Below are 24,178 nucleotides of genomic sequence, written 5' to 3' on the forward strand. Positions count from 1 at the left end.
CACTAAACCTAACACTAACCCTAACTCTAACGCAAACCCTAACCCGAACCAAAACACTACACCTCAAACTAACCCTAACCTTAACACAAACCATAACCGAAACTCTAACACTAAAACTAACCTAACCCTAATGTACCCAATACCTAACCCTAAAAGTAAGTCTAAACCTAACCCTAAAACTAACTCTAATCCTAACACTAAACTAACCCTATCTCTAACCCAAAGCCAACCTTAAACCTATCACTAACCCTAACCCAAATCCTAAACCTAAATATAAAATTAACCCTAATCTTAAACCTAACACGAACACTAAACCTAACACTAAGCCTAACACTAAACCTAACCCTAACAGTAACACTATTAATAACCCTAACCCTAACTCTAACCCTAATCCTATTTGTAAACTTAAAACTAAACCTAACCCTAAACTTAACCCTCACACTAATCCTATTTCTAAACCTAACCCTTACATTAACCTAAACCTAACTTTAACTCTAACACTAAATCTAACCATAATCCTAAACCTCACCCTAACAGTAACCTTAACCCTATCCCTAATCCTAACACTAACCCTAATCCTAAATCTAAATCAACCCCTAACACAAACCCTAAACATAACCGTGATTCTAACCTAACAGTAACCTAAAACCTAACCCGAAAGCTAACCATAACCTTTTCCCGAACCCTAACACTAACCCTAACACAAATCCTAACCATAACCCTAAAACTAACTGTAAACCTAATCCTAACACTAACAATTACACTACCCCTAACCCTAACACTAATTCTAATTCTAACCATAAGCCTAACTCTAAACAAACCCTAAACCTATCACTAAACCCATTCCTAACACTAACCCAAACCCTTCCACTAACCTTAACCCAAACTCTAACCCTAACACTAACTCTAACTGTAACCCTAACTCTAAATGTAACATTAACCCTACATAACCCTAACCCTAAACCTAACTCTTACCATAAAACTAAGCATAAACCTAGCCCTAATTCTAATACAAACCCTAACAATAAACCTTTAACTAACCCTAACCCTAACCCTAACCCTAACACTAACTCTAACCATAACCCTAAACCTAACGCTAACACTTACCATAACTTTTACCCTAAGCCTAACTCTGACCCTAAATCTTACCCTAAGTCTAAAACTAACCCTAAACATATACCCAACACTAAACCTAATTGTAACTCTCACCCTAACCCAAACACTAAGCCTAACCCTATCACAAAGCCCTACTCTAACACTAAACATAAAACTAACCATAAACGTAACCCTAACCCTAACGCTAAACCTAACCTTAACCCTAACCTTAACTCTAACCCTAAACCTAAACCTAACTGTAACCCTAAACCTAACACTAAACCTAAAACTATGCCTAACCATATCCCTAATCTGAATAATAATACTAACCCTAACCCTAACTCTAACACTAACCTTAACACTAATGCTAACCCTAAACCTTACAACAAAACTAACACTAACCCTAACACTAACCCTAAACCTACCCAAAACCTAACTCTAACCCTAATTCTAACCACAACCGTGATCCTAACCCAAACACTACACCTAAACCTATACCTAACCCTAAAACAAAAACTAAACCTAAACTTAATCCTAACACTAACCCTAACACTAACACTTACACTAATTTTCACCCTAAATATAACCCTAACCCTAACCGTAACCCAAACCCTTACCCAATTGTAAACCTAAACCTAACTTAACCCTAACCCTAACCTTAATTCTAACACTATCTCTAACCCTAAACCAAATACAACCCCTATCTCTAACCCTAACACTAACCTTAATACTAACACTAATCCTAACACTAACTCTAAATGTAACCCTAACCAGAACCCTAACACATACCCTAAACTTAACCCTAAACCTGACACTAACCCTAACCCTAACTCTAAAACAAACCCTAATGCTAAACCTAAGACTAACCCTAAACCTAACCTTAAACATAACCCTTACACTAACCCTAACCCTAAACCTAAACCTAAACTTAACACTAAATCTAAGCGTAAGTCTAACCTGAACCGTAAAACATAGCCTAACTCTAACCCTAACCCTAACCCTAAACCCAACACAAAATCTAACCCTAACACAAACTTTAAACCTAACCCTAAACCTAACCAAACCCTAAACCTATACCTAACCATCACCCAAATCCTATCCATAACCATAAGCCTAACCCTAACACTAACAATAACCCAAACCCCAACAGTAAACCTAACGCTAATCCTAACTGCAACACTTACACTAATCCTAAACCATACAATAACCATAAAACAATCTCTAACCCTAACCCTAACACTAATACTAACACAAACCTTAACTCTAACCCTAAACCTAACCGTAACACTAAACCTAACCCTAAACCTAAACCTAATTCTAAACCTAACACTAACACTAACATAACACAACCCTAACCCTAACCATAAGAGTAACCCTAACTTAACCCAAACCCTAACCCTCACCTAATGCTAAACCTAATCCTAACCCTAATTCTAAAACTAACCTTCACCCAAAACCTAACCCTAACCCTAATACAATCCCTATTTGAAACCCTAACACTTACCTTAACACAAACCCTAACCCTAATATTAAACCTGAACTTAACCCTAAAACTAGCCCTAACCCTAACCCTAACCTTAACCCTAACACTAACCCTAACCTTAAACTTAAACCTAAACATAAAGCTAATCCTAACCATAACTCTAACCCTAAACCTAAACCTCACCCTAACGCTTACACAAACCCTAAACCTAACCCTAACATTAACACTAACCCTAACACAAACACTAACACTAATCCAAAACCCAACCCTAACGCTAACCCTAATTGTAATCGTACCACAACCGCTAACCTAAACCTAAATCTAAACCTAAAACAAACCCTTACACAAACCCTAAATCTAACCCTAACCCTAACACTAATTCTAACACTAAACTATCCCTAACCCTATAATAACAGTAATACTAAACCTAACCCTTTCACTAACCCTAACCCTCAGCCTAAACCTAACACTAACTCTAACCATAATTTTAATCCTAACCCTAACACTTACCTTAACCCTAACACTAATCCTAACACTTTCCCTAAACCTAACGTAAGCCTAAAACTAATCGAAACACTATCTCTAAAACTAACCCTAACTGTAAATCTAACCATAACCCTAACACTAAATCTAACCCTATCACAAACCCAAACCCTAACTCTAACCCTAAAACTAACCATAAACCTAACCCTAAAACTAACACTAATCCACAACCCAACCGTAACCCTAATACTAATCCTAACCGGAACCCTAAACTTAACCCAAACCCTAACACTAACACTAATACTATGCCTAACCATATCCCTAACCCTAATAATAAACCTAATTCTAACTCTAACCATAAACCAAACCCTCAATTAACCCTAAACCTAACAACAATCCTGATACTAACCCTAACACTAACACAAAACCTAACCCTAACCCTAACAGTGAACCTAATCTTAACCCTAACAGTAACCCTAACAGTAACCCTAAAACTAACCCTAACCCTAAAAGTAAACCTAAACCCAACCCTCACCCCAAACCTAACACAAACCCTAACCCAAATAGTAACCCTAAATCCAAACTAAACCTAACCCTATTTCTAACACTAACCCTAAACCTAACCCTAACCCTAACCCTAACATGAACGCTATCCCTAACTCTAACCCTAAACTTAACCCTAACCCTAACACTAACACTAAATCTAACTGTAACCCTAAACAGAACCCTAACACATAGCCTAACCCTAAAACTTAACCTAAACCTAAACCTAAACCTAAAACAAACCCTAACGCTAAACTAAGACTAATCCTAAAGCTACCTTTCAACTTACCCCTTACACTAACCCTAACCATAACCCTAACCTTAACACTAACTTGAAGCGTAACTCTAACCAGAAACCTAACACATACTCTAACCCTAACACTTATCCTAATCCTATAAATAACCATAACCTAAAACCTAACCCTAACACTAACACAAAACCTAACCCTAGACCTACCACTAACCCTAAACCTAACACTAAACCTAAAACTTACACTAACCCGAATCCTAACAGTAACACTAACACTAACCCTAACTGTAACCCTAACCCTAACATTAATCCTAACCCTATACCTAATCCTAACCCGAATCCAAATCTTAACCCTAACCCTATCCCTAACCCTAACCCAAACCCTACCTTAACACTAAACCCAACCTAACCATAATCCTAATCCTTACCTAACCCTTCCACTAACCCTAACCCTAACACTCACACTAAACCTAACACTAACACCAAGCAAACCCTAACACTAACTCTAAACCCAACCCTAACACTATCACTAACCCTAACCCTAACCCTATCCCTTACAGTAACACTAATCCTAACGCTAACCCTAAACCTAACTCTAACCCTTATCCTATTCATAACCCTAACAATAACCCTAAACCTAACTAAAATTAACACTATCCCTAACCCTTAACTAACTCTAACCCTAACCCTTACACTAACCCTAACCCTAACCCTATCCCAAAATCTAACCAGAACCTTAACCATAACCCTAATACTTACCCTAACCAGATACCTAAATCTAACACTTTCTCTAACTCTAAATCTAACCATAACACAAAACCTAACCCTAACACTAACAGTAACCCTAAACTTGTCCCTAGCCATAACACTAAACCAAACACCAACCCTAAAATTAACCCTAATCTTAAATGAAACCCTAACCTCAAAACTAACCCTACTCCTAACCCTCACACAAACCCTAACCCTAAACCTAACATTAACCCTATACCTAAACCTAACCCGACCCCTTACACTAACCCTAAACCTATCACTAATTCTAACCCTAAACTGAAATGTGACCCTAATAAAAACCCTAAACCTAATCCTAAATCTAACCCTAAAACTAATCCGAAACCTAACCCTTACCCTAACACTAAACTGTATCCTTAACTCTAACCTACATTTACTCTAATCATAACCTTAAATCTAACAGTTATTCAAAACCTAACCCTAAACCTATCACTACCCCTAATCTTAACACTAAAAGCAACCCCAAACCTAACCCTAGCCCGAAACTTAACTCTAATTCTAACAATAACCCTAAACCTATACCTAAACATAACATTAACCCAAACCCCAACAATAAACCTAACTCTAAACCTACTTCTAACCCTAACCCTAACCCTTACACTAACCCTAACCCTAAACTTAACCCTAACCCTGACACTAAACCTAACACTAACCCTAAACCTAACCTTAAACCTAAAAGTAGTCATAACCCAAATTCAAACAGTAACCATAACATGAACGCTAACACTAAATTTAACACTAACCCTAACACAAACAATAACCCTATCCCTATCCCTAATCCTAATCATAACACAAAATCGTACCCAAACCATAACATTAAACCTAACACTAAACCTAACCCAAACCCTAACCCTCACACGAACCCTAATTCTAATACCAAACCTTACACTAATCCTAAACCTAACTGTAATCCTTAGACTTAATCTAAACCTAAGCCTAAAGCAAATCCTAACACTAACCTGACACTAAAACTAACACTAACTCTCACTATATACATAACCCTAAAACGAACAGTAACCCAAAACCTAACACTAAACATAACCCTAACACAAACCCTAACCAAAACCTTAACCCTATGCCTAACCTAACCCTAACCCCAACCTATACCTAACACTAACACAAACCCGAAACCTAACCCTAACCGTAAAATTAAACCTAACCCTAAACCCTACCCTAATCCTAACACAAACCATAACTCTAACCCTAACCCTAACCCTAAAACTATCACTAACCCTAACAGTAACCCTAACACAATACCTATTCCTAACCATAACTGTACCACTAACCTAACACAACCTAACCCTAACCTAACTCTAAAAGAACTCTAACCCTAACTCTAAAACTAAACTTAACCCAAAACCTAACCCTAATACTAACACTTAAAATAACCCTAACATTAACACAAACAATAACCCTAACCCTAACACTAACCCCTAAACCTAACACTATCCCTAAACCTTACACTATACCTAACCCTAACCCTAATGCTAACACAAACTCTAATCATATACCTAACCCTAACCCTAACACTTACACTAACCCTAAACTTAAACCTAACCCTAACACTAATCCTAACACTGACCTTAACACTAACACTAACACTATCCATAACCCTAAACCTAAAATGAAACCTAACCCTAACCCTAACACTAACACTAAACCTAAACCTAACCTTAACACTAACCCTAACCCACACACTAATCCTATTCTTACACTAAACCTAAACCTAACATTAACCCTAAAACAAAACCTAACCCTAACCCTAACCCTAAAACTAACCCTAACACTAAACCTAACACTAACCTTATCTCTAACCCTAACCATAATCCGAACCATAACACTAAGCCTAACACTAACCCTAACCCTAATACAAACCCTAACCAAAACTCTAACCTTAAACCTAACCTAACCTTAATGTAACTCTTACCTAACCCTAAAACTAACCCTAACCCTAAGAGTAACACTAACCCCAACACTAACCCTAACACTAACACTATCCTAAACCTAAATCTAACAAAAACCCACAAACTAACCCAATCACTAACACTATACCTAAACCTAAACCTAAACCTATCATTAACACTAACCCTAACACTGACCCTAACAATCAACCTACCACTGAGCCTAAACCTAACCCTAATCCAAACAGTAATACTAACAATAAACCAAACCTTAACTCCAACCCAAATCTTATTTGTAAACCTAACAATAAACCTAAATCTATCCCTAACACAAACCCTAATACTAAACCTAACCCTAACAGAAACAATAACCATAACCCTAAATCTAACACTAACACTAACCCAAACACTAACCCTAAGTCTAAAACAAATCATAAACCTAACCATAACCATAACCCTAACATTAACCATAAACCTAACCCTAACAATAACCTGAACCCTTACCCTAAAACTAACCCTAAGTTTAAAAATAAACCTATCACAAACTCTAAAAATAACATTTACACTAACCCTAACCGTAATCCTAACACTAACATTAACTCTAACAGTAACCCTAATACTAAACCTAACATTTACCCTAACCCTAACCCTAACCCATACCCTAAGACTAACCCTAAACCTAACCCTAACCTTAACACGCTAAACCTAACCCTAACCCTAATACTAATCCTAACACTATCCCTAACAGTAACCCTATCTCTGACTCTAACATTAACCCTAACCCTAAACCTACACCTATCACAAACTTTAACCCTAACCCTAACTCTAATTCTAACATTACCCTAACCATAACCATAACACTAACCCAAACCCCAATCCTAACCGTAATGCTTATTTTAACAGTAACCCTAACTGTAACATGAACGCTAAACCTAAAACCAACCCTAACCATATCACAAACCCCAAATCTTACCCTAACCCTAAAACTAACCCTAACCCTAAAACTAATCCTAAACCTAACCCTAAAAATAACTCTAACCCTAATCCTAACCGGAAGACTAAACCCTAACCGTAACCCTAATACAAACCCTAATTCTTATTTAACACTAATCCTAAAACAAACCCTAAACCTAAACCTAACCAGAACCCTAACAATAACACTAACCATAACCTTAACCCTAACGTTAACCCTAACCCTATCACAAACCCTAACCCTAATACTAACACCAAACCTAAACCTAAACCTAAACCTAACCCTTACACTAACCATAACCCTAACCCTAACACTAACTCTAAACTTAACCCTAATTTTAACCGTAATATTTAACCTAACCCTAAACCTAACACTTACCATGAATCTAACCCTAAAACTAACACTAACCCTAACCCTTTCCTTAACACTAACCCTAACTCTATCACTAATGCTAACCCTATTCCTAATGCTAACCCTAAACCAAACATAACCCTAAGCTTTACACAAAACTTAATCCTAATTTTAACACTAACACTAATCTGAAAAATAACCGTAACCCTAACCATAACCCAAAGCCCAACCCTAACCTTAAAGATAATCCTGATACCCTAACTTTAAACATAATCCTAACCCTAAACCTAACACTAACACTTAACCTAACGCTAACCGTAACCATAACCCTAATCCTAATAATAAACCTAACCCTAAACCTAACCATAACCCTTTCACAAAACCTAACCCTAAACCTAACCCTAACACTAACTCTAACTGAAAACTTAACCCTAAGCCTAACACTTACCCTCACTCAAAATTTAAAACTAACACTTACATTAAACCTAAACCTAACCCTCACAGTATCCCTAACACTAAGCCTAACCCTAACACAAACTCTAAAACTATGCCTAACCATAACCCTAACCCTATTAATAACTCTAATCCTAATCCTTAACCAAACCCTAACCATGACATTAACCATAAACCTAACCCTAAACCTAACCTTTATTTTAAACCTAAAACTAACCCTAATACAAACCGTAACCATAACCATTTCACTAAACCTAAACCTAACCCTTAACCTAACCCTAACACTAACTCTAACCATAAACCTTATCCTAAACCTAACACATACTCTACCCATAAACGTAAGCATAATACTTAAACTAAACCTAACCCTAAGCCCAACTCTAAACCTAACACTATTTCTAAAACTACCCCTAACTCTAACACGAACCCTAAACCAAACACCAACCCTAACCATATAACAAACCCAATACCTTACCCTAACCCTAAAACTAACCTTAACCCTAACCCTCATCCTAACACTAACACGAACCACAACCCTAACCCTAACACTAATCCAAATCGTAACCCTAACCCTAACTCTTAACTAAACCTAATACTAACCCTAATACTATCACTTACACTAAACCTAACACTAACACTAACCTAACCTTAACAATAACCCTAACACCAACTCTAACCCTATCACTAACCCTAACTCTAAACTTAACCATCAACCTAACATTAACCCTAACAACATAACACTTACCCTAAGCCGAAAACTAAACCTAAAATGATCTCTATCCATAAACCTAATACTAATATTAACCCTAAAACTAACACTAACACTAACCCTAAACATAACCATAAACCTAGCCCTAACACTAACCTAACCTTAACCCTAACACTAAACCTAATGTAAAACAAAAAGTAAATCTAATTCTAACCATAATCCTAAACCAAGCCCTAACCCTAACCCTAATCCTTACACAAAACCTAACCCTAACCATAACATTAAACTTAACCCTAACCCTAATACTAACAATAATCTAAAATCCAACCCTTACCCTAACACTAATCCTAAATCTAACATTAAACTTAAACCTAACCCTAACCCTAACCAAAAGCTAAACCTAATCCTAACCGTAACCCTAAACCTAACCAAAACCCTAACCCTAAACCTAACCCTATCCCTAAACCTAAACCTTAAACAAACCCTAATCCTAACCCTAACATTAAACTTAACCCTAACCCTAACACTAAAACTAACCCAAAACCCAACCCTATCCCTAATGCTAATCCTAACAGTATCCCTAACCCTAACCCTAAACCTAACACAAACCCTAAAAAACCCTAACCCTAACCCTAATCCTAACACAAACCCTAACTCTAACCCTAACCCTAATGCTAACACTAACCCTAAACCTAAACCTAAACCTAACTCTAACCCTAACACTAACCTTAAACTTAAAACAAACCCTGTCCCAAACTATAAGAGTAATCCTAAATTAACCCAAACCATAACCATAAAATAAAGCTAAACCTAACCCTAAACCTCACACTACAACTTACCTAAATCCAAAATGTAACACTAAAACTAATGCAAACTAACACACACCCAATCCCTAATCCAAACACCATCCCTAGCCCAAACACAAAATCTAAATTTAACACAAATCACAATACTAAACCTAACCCTATCATAACCCTAACCCTATCCTAAATTAAACCCAAATCATAACCGAAACCATAAAGCGAACCCTAACCCCAACACTCACATTGACACAAAACCTAAACCAAACCCTATAACTCACCCTAAACCTAACCCTAAACCTAGGCGTAACCCTAACCCTAATTTTATCCCTAACACTAAACTTCACCCTAACCCTAAACTTAAACCTAATCCTAACCCTAATACAACCGTAACCCTAAACCTAATACTAACCTTATATCTAACACTAACCCTTAATCTAACCCTTACACAAACTCACACCGTAAGCCTAACCAGAACTCTAACACATAGCCTAAACCTTAACCTAACATTAATCCTAACCCTAATCCTAATGCTAACCATAACTGTAACCTTAACACGAATCATAACCCTAACACTAATCATAAACCTAAAACTAACACTAAGCTTAACCCTAACCCGAAAACTACCCCTAACACTAATACTAACCATAACATTAAACCTAATTCTAACCACAATCCTAAAACTACCCGTAACCCTAACCATATCCATAAATATAACCCAAACCCCAACCGTAAACCTAACCCTAAACCTAACCTTATCACTTGCCCTAACACAAATCCTAACCGAAAATATAAATCTAACCCTAATCCTAACACTCTTATGAACACAAAGCCTAACCCTAATCCTAAAACTAAAACTAAACCTAACCCTAACCCTAATCCTTAAACTAACCCTAAAACTTACCCTAACCCTAAAACTAACTCTACCCGAAACCACAACACAAACCTAACACTTACTGTTAGCCTAAACTTAAAAGTAACCCAAACACTAAACCTACCCCTAAACTTAACAATAACCCCACCCCTAACCCTAAACCTAACCCTAACACAAACTCTAATTCTAACCCTAACCTTAAAACTAACCCTAAACGTAAACCCCACACTAACCCTAATCCTTACACTAACCTAAAACCTGACTTTAACCCTAACACTAAACTTAACCCTCACCCTAAAGCTAACACATACCCGAATACAGAACTTAACACTAATCCTAACTCTAACCCTAATATTAGCCTGAATCGTAACCCTAACCCTAACACTAAACCTTCCCCTAATAAAAACCCTAAGCCAAACTCTAATGCTAAACCTAATCTAACCCTAATCCTAACCCTTTCCTAACCATAAAACTAACCCTAAACCTAAGACTAACACTAACCCTGACACTACCCCTAACCTAATCCTAACACTAACCCTAACTCCAACCTTAAACCTATCACTAACCCTAAACCTAAACCTAAACCTAACAATAATCCTAACCCAAACACTATCACTAACACAAAACCTAAAACTATGCCTAACCCTAACCCTAACCCTAAAATTAATACTAACCCTAACCCTAAACCTCACCGTAATCCTAACAACTTTAAGTCTAACCCAAACCCTAACACTAACACTAACCCTAACACAAATTTAACTCTAAGTATAACAGTAACCCTAACCTAACCCTAATCCTTACCCTAACCAATCACTAACCCTAACCCTAACCATAACTCAAAAACTAATTTTGTTGCAAACCTACCCTAAAACTAACCGTAATCCTAACACTAAACCTAACCCTAATTTTAACATAACCCTAACCCTAACACTAATCCTAACCCTAAACATAACATTAAAAGTAACACTAACCCTAACCCTAAACATAACCCTAACCCTATTCATAACCCTAACTCAAACCCTAACACAAACCATAACATTAAAAACCTAGCCAAACCATAACCCTACTTCTAACACTACCACTAACACTTAACCTAACACGAACTCTATCTGTAAACCTAACACTAACCTTAACCCTAACACTAATCCTAATCCTAACCCTAACAGTAACCGAAACACTAACCTTAAACCTAAACCCTAAATCCAAACCCTATCCATAAACCTAACCCTAAAAGTAACCCTTAAACAAACCTTAACCCTAACCCTAACATTATTCATAACCCTAAACCTAACACCAACACTAATCCAAACACCAACCCTAACCTTAATGCTAATCATAATAGTAACCCTAACCCTAACCTTAACCTTAACACTAACTCTAACCATACCCGTAACCATAACTATAACCGTAACACAAACCCTAATTCTAACCCTAACCCTAAACCTAATCCTAATCTAAACTGAAACCCTAATAATAACCCTAACCGTAACCATAACCCTAACACAAAACCTAACTCAAACTGTAATAATAAACCTAATTCTAATCTCAAGCATAATACTAACCCTAACCCTAACCATAACCATAACAAAACACTAACCCTAACACTTACCTTAACCCTAACCCTAACCATAAACCTAACCCTAACACAAAATCTAATAACCCAAAACTAATCCTAAAACTAACCCTAACCCTTAACCTAATTTTAACACTAACCGTAATCCTAACCTTAACCATAACCCTAATACTAACCCTAAACTTAAAACTAGCTATAACTCTAACCCTAATCCTTTCCAAAAACCTAAAACTAAACCTAACTCTAATACAAAACCTAAACCTAAACCACAACCTAACGCAAACCCTAACATTAAATGTAAAAACAACCCTAACCTAACCCTAAACATAACACTAACCATAACCTAACCCAAACATAAATCTAATCCTTACACAAACCCTAAACATAACCCTAACACTAACTTAACTCTACCCCTATCCCTAAACCGAATAATAACTGAAACCAAAACCCAAACCCTAAGCCTAACCCTAACACTAAACCTAAACCTAACCTTAAACCTAACACTAATTCTAACCCTATCCCTAACGCTAACCCTAAAACAAAACCTAACCCTAACCCTAACACTAACCTTAACCTAACCCTAACACTTATCCTTACACTAACCCTAACCGTATCCCTAACCATAACCCTTACACCAACTCTAAACTATCCCTAACCAGAACACTAACACATAGCCTAACCCTGACCTTAACACAAAGCCTTATCCTAAACCTAACCCTAACAAGAATTGTAATGCTAATCCTAACCCAAACCTAACCCTAAACCTAACCATAAACCTACCCTAACTTTAAACCTAAAAGTAACACTAACACTAAACCTAAGCCTAATCCTACCCCCAACACGAATCCTAACCCTAATCCTAAAACTAACCCTAAACCTAACCTTAAACCTAGCCCTAACACTAACCATAACCTTTCCCCTAACACTAAACCTAACCATAAACTTAAACCTAAACCGAACACTAACCCTAACACAAATCATAACCTTAAAACTAACACCAACCTAGACATAACCGTAAATGTAAACCTCACACTAAACCTAATCCTAACCTTAACACTAAACATAACCCTACCTCAAAGACTAAACTTAACCCTAACCCTAAACCTTACCTTAATGCTTAACTTAACATGAATCGTAAAACTAAATCTAACACTAATGCTAACACTAACCCTAAACCTAACCCTAAACTTAACCCTAATACTAAGCCTAACCCTAACAAGAACACTAAACCTAACCCTAACCCTAAACCTAACACCAACCCTAAACCTAACCCTAACCTTAAACCTAACACCAACCCTAACCCTAACCCTAACACTACACCTAATTATATCCTTAACCCTTATGCTAACCCTAAACCTAACTTTAAGCATAACACTAAACCTAAACCTACCCCTAACACTAACACTAACACTAATCCTGACAATAAACCTGACACTAACCCTAACTATAATTGTAACCCTAACCTGAACCGTAACCCTAAAACTAACATTAAACCTAAACCTAACACAAACCCTAAACCAAACCTTAACCCTAAAACTAACCTAACCTTACACCTAACCCTTATCTAACCATAATACTAACCCTAACACTAACAGTGATGCTAACCTAACCCTAATACAAACCCTAAACTTAACCCTATCACTAAACATAACTCTAACCCTAACACTAAAATTAACCCTAACCCTAAACCTAACCCTAACCCTAATCCTAACACTAAGCCTAACACTAACCCTAACCTTAACACTTACATTAACACTAACCCTAACCCTAACCCTAAATCTAACCCTTATCCAATTCGAAACACAAACACTAACACTAAATCTACTTTAAACCTAACAATATCCCTAACCCAAATCCTTACCGAACACTAACACTAACACTAACCCAAACCCTAATCATAAATCTAACCCTTACACAAACCCTGACCGTAACCCTGACCCTAACCTAACCCTAACACTATCCCTAACCCGAATACTAACTGAAACCAAAACACAAAGCCTAAGCCTAACCCTAACACTAACCCTAAGCCTAACCCTAAACCTGACACTAATTTTAACACTATCCCTAACCCTAACCCTAAAATAAAACATAACCCTAAACCAAACACTAACCCTAAATCTAACCCTAACACTAACCCTTACATTAACTGTAACCCTAACCGTTATCCTTAAACTAACTTTAACTTATCCTTAACCAGAACCCTAACATATAGCCTAACCCTGACCTTAACACAAACCCTTACCCTAACCCTAACACAAATCGTAAGCTAATACTAACCCAACCCTAACTCTAATACTAACCCTAACATTAACCCTAACTCTAAATCTACCTAAAACTAACATTAACACTAACACTAACCCTAACCCTAACACGAATCCTATCCATAACCCTAACACTAACACTAAACCTAACCCTAAACCTAGCCTTAATACTAACCATAATTTTTTCTAACATTAAACCTAACCCTAACCCTAAACGTAAACTGAACCATAAACCTCACACAAACCCTAACCTTAAACCTAACACTAACCTAAACCTAACCATAAATGTAAACCTTACACTAAACCTAACCCTTACCCTAACACTAAAACTAACCTTCACCCTAAACCTAACACTAAACTTAACCCTAACCCTAAGCTTAACCCTAAACCTAACATGAATCGTAAAAGTAAATCTAACATTAATGCTAACACTAACCGTAAATCTAACCCTAAACATAATCCTAATACTAACCTTAACCCTAACATGAACCCTAAACCTAATCCTAACTCTAACCCTCACACTAACCCTAATTATAACCTTAAGCCTTATACTAACCCTAAATGTAACTTTAGGCATAACACTAAACCTAACCCTACCCCTAACCATAATAAAAACCATGACACTAAACCTGACACTAACCCTAACTCTAACCTTAACCCTAAAACTAACCTAACCTTAAAGCTAATGCTTAACTAACCCTAATACTAACCCTAACACTAACACTAATGCTAACCTTATCCTAATACAAACCCTAACCTTAACCGTAACCCTATTACTAAACATAATTCTAACCCTAAAACTAAAATTAACCTTAACCCTAAACCTAACACTAAGGCTAAAACTAACCCTAACCTTAACACTTACATTAACACTAACCCTAACTGTAACCTAACTAAATCTAACCCTTATCCAATTCGAAAGCCTAACACTAATTCTAAACTTACTTTAAATGTAACACTATCTATACCCCTAACCCTAATCCTAAGGATAAATCTAACACTAAACCTAACCGTAACGCTAACAGAAACCCTCAAAGTAACTGTATCACGATTACTCACCCTCTCCTTAAAACTGACCCTAACCCTTAATCTAACCCTAACAATAAACCTAACCCTAACACAAACCCTAACCCAAATCTAACACTACCCTAAAACTCACACTAACCATAACCCTTACACTAACATTAAACCTAAAACTAATTCTAACCCTATCCCTAACCCTACACCTAAAACAAACACTAACCCTAACGCTAACACTTATCCTAAACCTAAATCTAACCCTTACACTAACCCTAACCCTATCCCTAAACCTAACACTAACTCTAACAATTAACATAACCTAACCCTAATGCTAACCCTAAACCTAATCCTAACACTAATCTTAAAACTAACCCTGACCATAACCCTAAATCTAACCCTAACACAAACAATAACCCTATACCTAACACTCACCCTAACTCTACACCTAACACTAACCCTAATCCCAAACCTACATTTAACCCTAACCCTAACCCTAAATTTAACCCTTTCCTAACCATAACAATAACAAAATGTGATGAGCCGTTCTAATTAGACCGTGGCCTCCATTAGAAGATGGCGCCGGCTTCCACTGTGGCCTGTGATAAACAACTCCTAATATGGAGAATTGGCACGCAATCCCCTACCACCCTATGAGAAAGGTCCACGTGGCAGCTTAAGATTGGTATGCTGGAGGCTTTATTAGGCTGTGCTTGGGCGCTCGGCGACGGGTCACTAGAAGATTATACATGAATCAAGGCCTGAATAAACTGCTGAAAGAAGAATCCTGTGTCGTGTTTTCCCTTGCCGGCGAGGGGTCGCGGCAATTGGTGGCCCGGACGGGGAACATATTCCTCGAACCCAGGATCCAGAACTTTCAGCAGTCAGGGTGGTGCACCAGTAAGTTCCCAGGTAAGTGGGAATCCGCAAGCAAATAGCGGGGCGCTCTCTCTGTAAATAAAGAGAGAGCGGAAAAAAGGACGCTCCCCTGTAAATAAGGAGAGAGCGGGGATTTTGGAACTTTCACTTTCATTATATCTTTGGAGACATTATGGGCGCTACCTCTTCAAGCCCAATTTTGTTGGCCCTAGATGGGTTGTTACGTTCAAAAGGACTTAAGGTAAAGCAGAGCACTTTGCAGATGTTTTTGAGAGAAGCTGATATAGCAGCTCCTTGGTTTGCCTTTTCAGGGAGTCTTACGATTCCTAGCTGGGATAAGTTAGGGAAAGATCTGGATTTCGCTCATGAGCAAGGTACCTTGGAGGGTGGCGTTATACCACTTTGGAAGTTAGTTAGAGGATGTATAACAGATGGTAAATGCCACGAAGCTGTGAGTGAGGGTCAGGCTGTTCTTGAGCAACTACATGAGGAAAAATCTGAAGGATCACATAGTGAAGTGGCAGAGAGTATTAAGAGTAAGAGTAGTGAGAAGGCAAAAGAGCCTGAAAATAAAAATAGGAGAAGGCTCTACCCAGACTTGACCGAATTAAAAACGCCTGAGAACACAAGCGACTCAGAGAGTTCTGAGGACCTTGATATATTGTTACAACAACTACGTAAGATAAAAATGAAAAAGAAGAAAAAGGCCTACTGTAAGAAGGGGAAGGGAGCTAATATCGGTCAACAAAACTCTGAGGAGGAGGAGGTAGAATATCTAGAAGAAGATATGGTGCCTGTTGCCTCACCCCCGTATGTGGGGGGAAGCCAAGGTTCCGGGAGATCTTTTCATGCGCAAGTTTGGAGGACAGTTAATACAGATATGGGACTTGCATACCCTGTATTTCAGGACAATAACAGGGGAAGATATCATGAGCCTTTAGACTTTAAGATAATTAAAACCTTGGCAGAATCTGTCCGGACTTATGGCGTAGATGCCGCTTTCACCCTTACTCAGGTGGAGGGACTTACTAGATTTTGCATGACTCCTTCAGATTGGGCTAGTCTAGTCCGCGCTTGTGTTTCCCCAGGGAAATACTTGGATTGGAGAGCATTTATGCTAGAGGGTGCAGTAGAGCAAGCTGCCCAAAATCATGCAGCGGGACGCCCTGCCTGGGATAAGGATATGCTTTTGGGACAAGGCAGGTTTGCTAATCAACAAACAGGATACCCCCCTGAGGTATATGAACAGATTAATAACATTTGTATCCGTGCATGGAAATCACTCCCAAATAGAGGAGAAGTGTCTGGCAATTTGACTAAAATTATACAAGGCCCCACAGAACCTTTCTCAGACTTTGTTGCCAGGATGGTGGACGCCGCAGGAAAAATCTTTGGTGACCCTGATAGAGCAATGCCCTTGATTAAACAACTTGTCTTTGAACAATGTACTAAAGAATGTAAAGCAGCTATTACTCCTTATAAAAACAAAGGCATAGAGGCCTGGATGAAAGTCTGTAGAGAAATAGGTGGGCCGTTAACTAATGCAGGCCTTGCTGCTGCTGTCCTTCAATTATCACATAAATCCAGCCCTGTTGTCGGAAAGTGTTTTGGGTGCGGTCAAGGAGGACATTTTAAACGAGAATGTCCTAACAAGAAGGGAACATCCAAAATTGAGCCCACCTCTGTTAGCCGTCAACCGGGCTTATGCCCCAGATGTAAAAAGGGAAAGCATTGGGCTAATGAGTGTAGGTCCGTCAGAGATATACATGGTCAACCTTTAAAAGATAGAAACATGTCAAAAAACGGCCGGGGGGGCCCCCGACCCCAGGGCCCACAAATATATGGGGCAATGGAAAATGGGACAATGGAGAACGAGTCATGGCCGTCCCTGCGTCATCCCAAGAATCGCGGAGAGCCACTGCAGGTGCCGCGGGACTGGACCTCTGCTCCACCACCAGACTCGTATTAACTCCCAAAATGGGAGTCCAGTTGGTGGAAACTGAGTTTAAAGGACCTTTACCACCTGGCACTGTGGGCTTGTTAATTGGGCGTGCTTCCTCCGTCCTACAAGGCCTTCATGTTTTCCCTGGGATTATTAATCCGGATACGGTGGGAACAGTGAAGGTTATGGTGGAAGCTCCAAAAGGCATTGTGTCCATCTCCCCAGGAGACCGGGTTGCTCAATTGCTAATTTTACCCAGTTTACATACCCGCTTTCCTGCTGATTCCTTTTTAAGGACAAGTGCTGAAATTGGAACTACCGGAGGGAATTGTGTTTACCTGTCCTTAGATATGGATGACCGTCCCACTTTAAAGTTAACTATAGAGGGCAAATCAATTTTAGGTTTACTAGATACTGGGGCGGATCGTAGCATAATTGCATTAAAGGACTGGTCAAAGGGGTGGCCGGTGCAGCTCTCAAATCAATCACTAAGAGGTTTGGGATACGCTCAAGCTCCACAAGTCAGCTGCAGGCATTTATCATGGAAAGATTCTGAAGGACGTTCTGGCACTTTTCAACCATATGTGCTCGATCTCCCAATCTCTCTATGGGGACGTGATCTTATGAAGGACATGGGGTTTCAACTTAGTAATGAATATTCACCAGTTGCCCAAAAGATAATGCAGGACATGGGATATAGACCAGGTTTTGGATTAGGAAAAAATTTGCAGGGGCGTAGACATCCTTTAGAACCTCAACAAAAACTTGATAGACATAGGCTGGGTTTTTCTTAGGGGCCGCTGAGGATCAGGTGCCCATTACCTGGAAAACAGGGGAGCCGGTGTGGGTTCCTCAGTGGCCGCTCCCCTCTGAAAAATTGACTGCAGCTTATGCTTTAGTACAAGAACAATTAAAGTTGGGTCATATAAAACCCTCCACTTCTCCATGGAATACACCCATATTTATTATTAAAAAAAGGTCTGGAAAATGGCGGTTGTTACATGATCTACGGGCCATTAATGCTCAAATGCAGCTCATGGGACCCATTCAGAGAGGTTTGCCTTTGCTTTCAACAATTCCAAAAAATTGGCCAGTGATATGTATAGACATTAAAGATTGTTTCTTTTCCATTCCATTGCATCCTCAGGACTCCGAACGTTTTGCTTTTACTCTGCCTTCATGTAATCATGAGGAACCTGATCAAAGGTTTGAATGGGTGGTTTTGCCTCAAGGCATGGCCAATAGTCCTACAATGTGTCAAATGTTTGTAGGAGCGACCATTGTTCCACTCAGACAAAAGTATCCATTGTTAAAGTGTATACATTATATGGATGATATATTGCTGGCAGCCAAAACCAAAAATATGTTGGAAGCAGCTTACACTGATTTGGTACATTTATTACAATCAAAGGGCTTGCTTATTTCACCTGATAAAGTACAAACAGGAGGTTCTATTGATTATCTTGGTGCTAGTATCTCTTGTAAAACTATTACACCCCAAAAGGTGACTCTCAGGACTGATAATTTACGTACCTTAAATGATTTCCAAAAATTATTGGGTGACATAAATTGGATTAGGGGTTATTTACATATTCCCAATGCTGAATTAAAACCCTTGTATGAAATTCTTAAAGGTGATTCAGACCTTTCTTCCCCTCGGCATCTTACTGAGGAAGCAAGGTCAGCGCTGCTGAAAGTGGAGGAGGCTATACAACATGCTAGCCTTTGCAGGCTTCAAGAGGATAAGCCTCTTCAATTATGTGTGCTCGCCACTGTACGGCAACCCACTGGAGTTTTATGGCAAGATGGTCCTTTATTGTGGATACATCCACGTATATCCCCTGGAAAATCCCTTGAGTATTATCCTGATGCAGTTGCTTCCTTAGCTATGTTAGGGATACAACAAAGTATACAATTTTTTGGTTTTCCTCCGACGTCTGTGATTGTCCCTTATACGTGTCAACAAATTCAAGTTTTGTGTGCTAACCTGGATAATTGGGCTATATTGCGATGCTCTTTTCCAGGAGAGATAGATAATCACTATCCTTCACATCCTCTTATAACATTTGTTAAGGAACATCCTATCATTTTTCCTAAAATCACTTCTTCTACGCCTATCCCAGGAGCTGCAAATATCTTTACAGATGGATCCAAAACTGGTATTGGAGCCTATGTGGTAAATGATCAACCTCCTATCCAACATCAGTTTGCTCCTGGCAATCCACAATGGGTGGAGTTACAAATTGTCATAAAAGTATTTGAACAATGTCCATTTCCTTTTAACTTAATCTCAGATTCTATTTATGTAGTTCAAGCTTTAAAGGTGTTGGAAGCAGTGGGTCCCATACACACATCAGGAGTAATGTCTTCCCTTTTTCTCCATCTTCAAACACTGATTTGGAATCGCTCCGCCTGTTTTTACCCTTTGCATATTCGAGCTCACACAGGTTTACCGGGTGCTCTTTCTGCTGGCAATGCCCAAGCTGACCTTGCTACTCGTCCTTCTTGGATGTTCCTCGTTTCCTCCTTAGACCAAGCTAGAAACTTTCACAGTAAATTTCATGTTAATGCACGAGCACTTCAAAAGCGCTTTACTATCTCCCGTGCTGATGCTCGCCAGATTGTCTTGGATTGCCCTAATTGCGTCATTTTGCATCATCCTCCTTCTGTGGGCGTAAATCCTCGTGGTTTGCGGTCTTTAACAATATGGCAAATGGATGTCACTCATATCCCTGACTTTGGCAAGCTTAAGTATGTCCATGTGTCTGTGGATACTTGTTCTGGCATTATCCATGCTTCTGCTTTGTCTGGTGAAAAGGCTGGAAATGTTATCACGCATTGCTTGGAAGCCTGGGCAGCATGGGGCTTACCACAGACCATTAAAACGGACAATGGTCCAGCGTATACTGGACGACAATTTTCTTCCTTTTGCAGCCAGATGGGTATCCAGCTTGTCCATGGTTTACCTTACAATCCACAAGGTCAGGGTATTGTAGAGCGTGCTCATAAGACTCTAAAAGAGATGTTAATAAAACAAAAAGGGGGAATTGGCTTAGGCCACACCCCGAAAGAGCGCCTCTCCCTGGCTCTATTTACTATTAATTTCTTGAATTTGGACATCCAAGGGCGCTCTGCTGCGACTAGGCACTGTTCGCCCTCTGCCCCGAACTTTGGGCACGTTAAGTGGAAAGATGTACTTTCTGGACAATGGTATGGGCCTGATCCCGTGCTGGCATGGGCACGAGGTTCCGTCTGTGTTTTTCCACAGGACCGGACGGAGCCGGTGTGGGTTCCAGAACGCCTGACAAGAAGAGTCCCGACATCAATCAACCAACAACAGGAGGCGCTACAACAATCTCATGATGAGGACCATCCTTCTACTGAGTGTCCTGGTTCTAATGCTGATATCGATGGTACAGGGGACATCAATGCAGTGGTGGGCGGTAGCTCGAACGTGGCCAATGCCGATGCCGGTTCATAGCAATTCTAGTGTTCTCCCCACTCTTTTTTCTACTTCATGTGAGATGTCTGCTCCTTGTGTTTCCCCTAGAGGGGACCAAGATCGGTCCTTCAATCTCTCCAGCATCAATCTCACAGGAGTTTTTTGCTTCAGTTTTTCCAAGGGTGATTGCATCCATTTAAAACTTAAGAACTTGACTAACTGGGAGGACCCATTGCAGTACAGTCGGATCTCGCAGGGAGTTTTGGGTGCAGTGCTCCTACAAGTTAGCTCAGGGAAAAACCAGGGCTCAGGAAACTTGACAAATACTTCTGAGCTTAATATTACCACTTTGGCCATTACTTCCCAGGTGTTAATTCCGTTGTCTCCTTCTAATCAGACCTCTAATGCCACTCATTTTAAGGCTTCTCCTTATTGCACTCCTGAGTGTGGCTTCCCCCCAACATTCACGCCTTGCCAAGATCATTCTTGGGAGAAACATCAGGTCGCTAAAGGTTTCTCCCTTTCCCCCTCTCTTAAAAGATACTTGTATAATTCTTCCAACAATAATTCCTCTATAGGAGCAGGTTGGTCTTGGTTTCAATGGTTGATTTCCAATGAAAAGGGAGCCACAGCTGATATTTCCGCTTTGGCTCAATTACGAGGAGTCCAAAGTTGGCTGTTTAATGTTTCTGGCAGTACCCAAGACTCGGAGCGAGGTAGGAGGCTTAAAATTTCTGCAAATAATTCACAATTATCTAATGCTACATTACCCTCCGCAGCAGTCTGTCTCCAATCTCCGTTCCTGTTTATTTTGGCTAATGATACATCACAGGGGATGCTTAATTGTTCTAATATTACCTGCTATTTGTCTGAGTGTTGGAATGGCTCCTGGACTACGGCAGTGGTTATGAAAGTTCCGACCTTTGTCCCGATTCCGGTTACTGCAGATCCAGAGTCTTTTCCTATTGTTGAACTGATTAGAGCCCGTAGAGATTTTGGAATTACGGCAGCTATAGTGACAGCTGTGGCGGTATCTGCTGCTGCAGCAGTTACAGCTGGAGTAGCCATGGCCAGCCAGGTACAAACTGCTGCCACTATTAATCAGGTTATTCAACAAACATCCACCATACTTGAATCTCAAAGTAGAATTAATCAACACATTTTATCTGGGATTCTGGCTGCTAATCAAAGGATAGATCTGCTTCAAGCTCAAGTTGAGGAGTTGTTTGATCTAGTACATTTGGGTTGTGTCGATCAACGTGCGCATTTATGTATAACCTCTGTCAGATTTAATGATTCCAGAAATGCCTCCCGCATCATCGGGGAGTATCTATCCGGAACCTGGTCCATGGAAGCAGAAAACTTGATCCAGTCTCAACTAACTCAGATTGCTGTTTTGAATAGTACCCGTGTCGAACCAGTGACTTTGGGTCAATTCACCAGTTGGCTATCCTCTGCCTTTTCCTTCTTTAAGGAATGGGTGGGAGTGGGCATTTTTGGGGCAATGTGTTGCTTCGGTGTTATACTTTGTTTGTGGCTTCTCTGTCGCCTTAAAACTCGCCATGCACAAGAAAAGGCTATGATTGTACAGGCTCTTGCGGCCTTAGAAAATGGCATTTCTCCACAAATCTGGCTTGCACATCTTAAACAGTGATTTCTGGGCAGGGCCATTGCACCCCAAGTTAGTTTCACATTGCACTGGGATTGGCCTGTCCTCTTCCTTATTCTCTCCCAGTGCTGAATAGCCCTTGCACTCTGCAGGTCTTGTTACCATTGCACGCAGATGGGTTTCAGGACTGGTCTTTCTTCTCGGCTATAGACATTTTACCTTCCTCTGGGGTTTAGGGATTGTGTTGCCAACTTAAATTTTGTCATTACTATCAGGCTACCTGTGTTATCCTACTTCTCGCCGTCATCACGATGCAGGATGCGAGGCAAGGCACTGCACTTGAGTGATCCCTCAACGGACCTCAAGGAAAGCATGTCCTATTGCATGTGGGTTTGATGTCCACGCCCCACCCTACGAAAAAAGGCGTCGGCTGATATGGGACCAGGTCTAGGGAAGGGCCCTCCTTAGGACTGAACCATACATTGCAGCCACTTCTGCACAGTGGGATAGGACCTCAACTTTCGCCTGCATTGTTTTATAAAATAGAAGGGGGAACTGTGGTGAGCCGTTCTAATTAGACCGTGGCCACCATTAGAAGATGGCTCCGGCTTCCACTGTGGCCTGTGATAAACAACTCCTAATATGGAGAATTGGCACGCAATCCCTTACCACCCTATGAGAAAGGTCCACGTGGCAGCTTAAGATTGGTATGCTGGAGGCTTTATTAGGCTGTGCTTGGGCGCTTGGCGAC

The 24,178-nt window shown here is 39.6% G+C and overlaps 1 protein-coding gene and 1 long non-coding RNA gene across 2 annotated transcripts; one reads left to right on the plus strand and one right to left on the minus strand.

Moving 5' to 3' along the window:
• Positions 1 to 393: 393 nt before the first annotated feature.
• LOC125614722 lies at positions 394 to 23,961 on the minus strand. The gene is made up of 3 exons (XR_007345285.1): positions 23,722 to 23,961; positions 1,791 to 1,801; positions 394 to 404 (listed from the first exon to the last, which is right to left on the minus strand). It is a non-coding gene; the product is annotated as an uncharacterized LOC125614722 (long non-coding RNA).
• Positions 16,654 to 22,535, plus strand: LOC125614721 (endogenous retrovirus group K member 6 Gag polyprotein-like). The gene is made up of 2 exons (XM_048797638.1): positions 16,654 to 17,531; positions 22,479 to 22,535. Coding segments are annotated over exons 1-2 (837 nt in total). The 5' UTR covers positions 16,654 to 16,696; the 3' UTR covers positions 22,481 to 22,535.
• Positions 23,962 to 24,178: the final 217 nt, after the last annotated feature.

The sequence above is a fragment of the Marmota marmota genome, unplaced genomic scaffold (genome assembly GCF_001458135.2).
Source record: "Marmota marmota marmota unplaced genomic scaffold, marMar, whole genome shotgun sequence".
In the NCBI taxonomy this organism is placed as follows: Eukaryota; Metazoa; Chordata; class Mammalia; order Rodentia; family Sciuridae; genus Marmota; species Marmota marmota.

What these genes read in the sequence shown, in the direction of transcription:
- LOC125614721 (XM_048797638.1), top strand. Translation starts at nt 16,697, where the DNA reads ATGTTTTTGAGAGAAGCTGATATAGCAGCTCCTTGGTTTGCCTTTTCA.